Consider the following 5,603-nt stretch of genomic DNA (forward strand, 5'->3'; position numbering starts at 1 on the left):
GTCAACTCAGGTACTTAAGGCAGTGCTTAGCGTTATGCTGAAGGAATGTTTAATTAGATGATTTAATTTTGTGATGTGAAACTTGGAAGTGAAATTCTTTTTGTTCATTTAAATGTTTCAGAGATGTTAATATCCAATTAGCTTTTGTTCTGTTTCCCAACCCTTTGGTTTTTTTGAAAACTAACAACTTAAATAATAATTTATATTTCTATGTACTGGATATAACTCAGTATTTACAGGAACTTTTTGGACAAACCTGTTAATTCAACTAGTCATTCCTCAGTTTAGTAATACCAGATTTTCTTTTTTTTTGAGACAGAGTCTCGCTCTGGCGTCCAGGCTGGAGTGCAGTGGTGTGATCTTGGCTCACTGCAACCTCTGCCTCCTAGGTTCAAGCAATTCTCTGCCTCAGCCTCCCAAGTAGCTGGGATTACAGACGCACGCCACCACTACCAGCTAATTTTTGTATTTTTAGTAGAGACGGGGTTTCACCATCTTGGTTAGGCTGGTCTTGAATTCCTGACCTCGTGATCCACCTGCCTCGGCCTCCCAAAGTGTTGAGATTACAGGCGTGAGCCACTGTGCCTGGCCGCAGATTTTCTTAAAGTTAAGGTTAAGGGCATGTCTGAATTGTTATTTGCATTTTCCTTGGTCTAGCTTTCTTGTTTTTGCCTTTATATTTTTCCTTTTTTTTTCTTCTGAGATGGGGTTTTGCCATGTTGCCCAGGCTACTCTCAACCTGAGCTCAAGCAACTGGCCAGCCTCAGCCCCTCAAAGTGCTGCGATTAGACATGAGCTACCACACCTGGCCTTATACTTTTCCTTTAATTTGCTATTGTAAAAAACGGTTGTGTCTTAAAAAAAAAAAAATCAGACGAGTACCTTGAACCTTCTGGAGGAAAGTTCTTAGGATATTCCAATAAATTAACCACATTCTTTATGTTACTCATATTGTACTCCCTCTGAATTGTACACCAAGAAAGCTAAGTTTTAGATTATAATGACTTTCATCTTCTACTGCTAACACCAAAATTTGGCTAGTTTGTTTTTATTTTTTACCTCCATAGATCCATGTTCTCCAGTAGCAAAGGGTAAAAGGCTTTCATAGAGTTTTGTGAATGCATCCAATCCAGTCTCTATGATCTCTGCTTCTATGCTGGGATCCAAAGGCTCAGTCTCTGTGAAATCCAGTTCCCACACTGTGTCAACCCATTCTAGGGGAAAATGCAATGAAATCTGTAAGTACTCCGTAACAAGTGAAAAAACTAATCACTTTAGATTCCAGGTATGTTCAAGAGGAAAAAAGTTTATTAGTCACAGTTCACATTTAACTGGTTTTAATAATATAGGTGTAGCATAATAAAAGAAAACCAGAAAAGCTTAAGAGAATCTTAAATCACAACTGACACTGGCTATTAAGCTAATCATCTTCTAAGAATATAAAGAAGGAAACACTTTTAAGAGTTTTGGGAAAGGACACTTCAAAACATTTAGTGATCAGGCTTTCCCATTTGTTCAATCTAGAGAAGAAACAGAGGTTAATCAGATTGCCCAAGATGTTCCTTTGTGAAAATATCATAACCAAGTTAATAAGTGGAAATAAAATATATAGCACTTTATTGGGCCCTTGGACAATAATGTAGCATTTAAAAAACAGACATAATTTCCCCAGGAAGTTTAAAATAGATGAGGCAAGCCAGATTCAGACTCACAGAAATCCTTGGTGACTTTAAAATACACTGATTGAAAGAATGTACATTGAGAGGAGGGATATTAAGACGGCATGCTGGCTGGATTCCTTATCAATCTCTCTTAACTCTAAATCTTCCCATTCTTTTCTTTTTTTTTTTTTTGGATAAACATTTTTTTTTTTTTTTTTTTTGAGACGGAGTCTCGCTCTGTCACCCAGGCTGGAGTGCAGTGGCCGGATCTCAGCTCACTGCAAGCTCCGCCTCCCGGGTTCACGCCATTCTCCTGCCTCAGCCTCCCGAGTAGCTGGGACTACAGGCGCCCGCCACCTCGCCCGGCTAGTTTTTTGTATTTTTTAGTAGAGACGGGGTTTCACCGTGTTAACCAGGATGGTCTCGATCTCCCGACCTCGTGATCCGCCCATCTCGGCCTCCCAAAGTGCTGGGATTACAGGCTTGAGCCACCGCGCCCGGCCAACATTTTTTTTTTTTTAACTTATACTTTAAGTTCTTGGGTACAGGTGCACAACATGCAGGTTTGTTACATAGGTATACACGTACCATGGTGGTTTGCTGTACCCACCAACCCATCATCTACATTAGTTATTTCTCCTAATGGTATCCCTCCCCTATCCATCCACCCCTCCTTCCCATTCTTTTCTAATAAAGTATATTTCTTCGGTGTTTTCATTGTTATTTTCCCAAACTAAAATTAGGACTAGATGGAAATGTGGACATCTCAAATTATTAATCAGGTGTTCCTTCAAATTAGCATTAAAAGTATTTGCTCACTGCTGATTTAGAGAAGTTGGGCAAGGTATAAATAAAGAAAAAACAGAGATGGGAGCATTACAACGCTCTCAGCAAATGAAAATAAAAGGCCTTACACTCAACTAGATCCATCCTTAGAATACAATCTGCTCATCATCTTTTGTCACTTGAACTTGACCCTGGAGGAGGGAGTCTCTGTACCCTAAGTGGCTGTGCACAGCATTCCTTCCAAAGACATGCAATATGCTGCCTGAAAGAGGTTCTGAAAAACACAATTGTATCTTTCTAAATTTCCAATAATGTTTTAAAGGTCATTATAGACCACAGCAAAAGTTATCTCACTCCTTTTAGTTTTGCTTATAATCATTCCCTACTGTAAATACCATCAAATCTAATTTGGATGGCAGTAACTGGCCCTGTTATCTACCACTTGGTCACAGAAGTCTTCAGTGTTGATTGCTGAGTGAGAGTACAGGAGACACTGAGTTAGATTTTTTTTCCTCAATATCTTTACACTATTCAAATCCCTCACTACCTATTTTCTCAGTTGTCGAATGCAGGTAACTTCTGCTGTACTTAGGATGGAAGAAAAGGAAGAAATACATCACTTATTTACTCAACAAACACTTTGAGAAAATACTAGGGAAGCCACTTACACTTCTAGGGATACAAAGATGAATACTAGAGGGTTCTTGTCCACAAAGATCTCAACATTTCACACTTAGGATACCAAAAAAAGCAGCCTATGATAGAAAAGAGAGCACTGAATTTTGAGTCAGAACAAGGCAAATATCCTGACTTGATCACTTACACGTAATTAGTCTCTCCTTCATCATTGGAAATACAAGATTTTTGTGAAAGATAATGTGTATAAAGGCCCTAACAATGTGCTAACCACATAAAAAGCAGTCAATAGATGATGTTTATTATTTTTGCAATGGATGAGTGTTAAAATAATAGATATGTAAAATGTAAAACGCTACAGAGCTTAACAGGGAATATTACTGGAGGAGGAGGAAGAGGCAGAGGAATAAGATGATTCTTCAATTGGACCTGAAAGAGTTTTGCCAGGCAAATAAATGCAGAAAAGTGCACCCCAGCAGGCACAGTGTAACAAAGCACAAAGGGAAAGAAATTAAAGTGTTTTGAAATGAACAAAATTGTTATAACACAGTTTGCTCGTGGGTATTAGTATCTATTCAGCAGTTATTATGTAGCAGGTACAAAATTTATCTTTACAAAAACCTCTGTGGGGTAGATATTGCACTCCTCATTTGACAAATCAGAAAACAGGGGTTTAGCAAGGAGAAGTAACTTGCACGGTAATACATGGATGCCATGGGGTACAGCCAAGGGAGCAATCCCAGTGTGTCTGACTCCAAAGGTTATACTCTTGAAAAATCAAACTGGAGAGAATGGCAAAGACTTATAAAGTATGCCAAGGATCTGGTCATTTATTTAGGAAACAAAGGGGAAACATTAAAGGTGTACAGGCTTGACACATTCAAAGCTGTGTTTTCAAAAGTCGGTCTGCAAAAGTGTGGGGGATGGGCTGGCACAGTTAACATCAGAAAGCAGCTAAAATACTCCTGCAATTGTTCGAGGCTGACTATGATGAAGGCAGTAGCACCAGGAATGGAGCGGGTCGGCCCTGAGACACCTCGGAGGCAGGACAGTGGTGGCAGGCATGAAAGGGGAAGCAGAAATGCCATGACTCCTGGGTTGGTGGCTTGGATAGTGCCATTAGCAGGCTTTGGGAATCCCATTTTCACTCATGTGACGTGTGATGATGTCTGCATGTGAGACATCCAGTTGAACCTATGAACATGAAGTTCAAGAAATAAGTCTGGCCGAAGAAAAAGATTTGCAATTTAAAACCATCTGAATAGGTAAGAATAGATAGGTGCACGAAGAGGTGCACAGGAAGAAGGGGAAGGCCGAGAAAACAGATGCACAAACGCTAGAAGAGACTGGCCAACATTCGCTTATTCTAAGGGTGGCCTGGCCGGCTTGAACCCCCACGGGAAACCTGGCTGGCCGCAATCCTGGCGTGGCACGGCCCTGGGCACCCCAGGCACCGCCGACAGCCGGGCGCCCCCACCCCGCCCCCACCCGCACCACGGCCCGGGCTTAGGCGTCGTCGGGGACGCAAAGGACCCCCGCCCTGGCCCCAGGGCCTCGCGGCTGCGTCTGCTCACCGAGTCTAAGATCCAGCGGACACCACGGCTGCAGGCCGCTACCAAGGCCCCGCAGCGCCACCATGATCCCCAGGCCACCGGCTCGCCGCCGCCGTGCTCAACTTTCAAAGCTCGCTCCCGCGCGCGCGCCGAGTCGTTCCTGCGGACCAATCACAACGTACAGACTTTCCCACCGGCCAATCACCGCACCCAGCCGTTTCCATTCGCTCAACCAATCACCTGCGTCGTCCGCCGCACGCTCAGAGAACTGGGCGGGCCGAAAAGTGGAAGCCAAACAAGGCTCCTGCGGGTGACTTTTCCGCTAATTCGTTCAAGGAGCCAGGGCCTGAGTTGAACCCTAACAGCGTTTTTCCCGCTTCGTTTTTCTTCAGTGGGGGAATCTAAAGGGTATCCGAGACAGGGTACTTCCGGTGGTAACTGTCACCTTTGCCCTCGTCAGGCGACATTTCGCGTGCGTGTCAAAGGGCTGCCTTTCCCGTCAGACAGCACTGGAACCGCGTAATATCCGAATGTGAAAGGCAGCCCAACGTGTATCGAGCTAAAGCAATAAGGGAAAGTAGCCGCAAGCACTCCGAGAAGACGACTGCAGTTCTGTGGACTGCGGGCACGCGTGGGCCCAGAGCCTGTCCCAGCGAAGTAGCAGCTGCCATGCCGACGGCGGGAGCGCCGGCCGCGCTCTCCCTGCGCCTGCGCAGCGAGCTGTCCTCCTGGAGGCCGGGAGGCCCAGGAGCGGAGATAGGGGGTGCGCATGCGCGCCGCTGCTCCAGCGCATCCGGGCTGGAGCTCGCCCGCCCCCTCCCCCGCCCGGAGCCGCCGAAGCGCCTCGGTGGGTTGCACCGCCGGAGGCTGGGCAGCTCTCAGCGCTGCTCGGCGCTGGACCCCACCCGGCCCGCGCAGGCCAAGCACACCCGGCCCTGTGCGGCTGCCCCCCCGCAGCATTGCACGG

General features: G+C 45.4%; 2 protein-coding genes across 2 annotated transcripts in view; one reads left to right on the top strand and one right to left on the bottom strand.

The window, feature by feature from the left end:
• Positions 1-5,345, bottom strand: part of NCAPD3 (non-SMC condensin II complex subunit D3) — a 69,710-nt gene extending 64,365 nt beyond the window's left edge. The window contains exons 1-2 of the mRNA XM_050755927.1: positions 4,658-5,345; positions 1,060-1,214 (exon numbers count right to left, since the gene is read on the bottom strand). Coding sequence (XP_050611884.1) covers positions 1,060-1,214; positions 4,658-4,721 — 219 coding nt within the window. The 5' untranslated portion in view covers positions 4,722-5,345. The remainder of the gene's footprint in view (positions 1-1,059; positions 1,215-4,657) is intronic.
• ACAD8 (acyl-CoA dehydrogenase family member 8) overlaps positions 1-5,603 on the top strand; it is a 675,944-nt gene that overhangs the window by 629,502 nt on the left and 40,839 nt on the right. The window lies entirely within an intron of this gene.

The sequence above is a fragment of the Macaca thibetana genome, chromosome 14 (genome assembly GCF_024542745.1).
Source record: "Macaca thibetana thibetana isolate TM-01 chromosome 14, ASM2454274v1, whole genome shotgun sequence".
NCBI lineage: Eukaryota > Metazoa > Chordata > Mammalia > Primates > Cercopithecidae > Macaca > Macaca thibetana.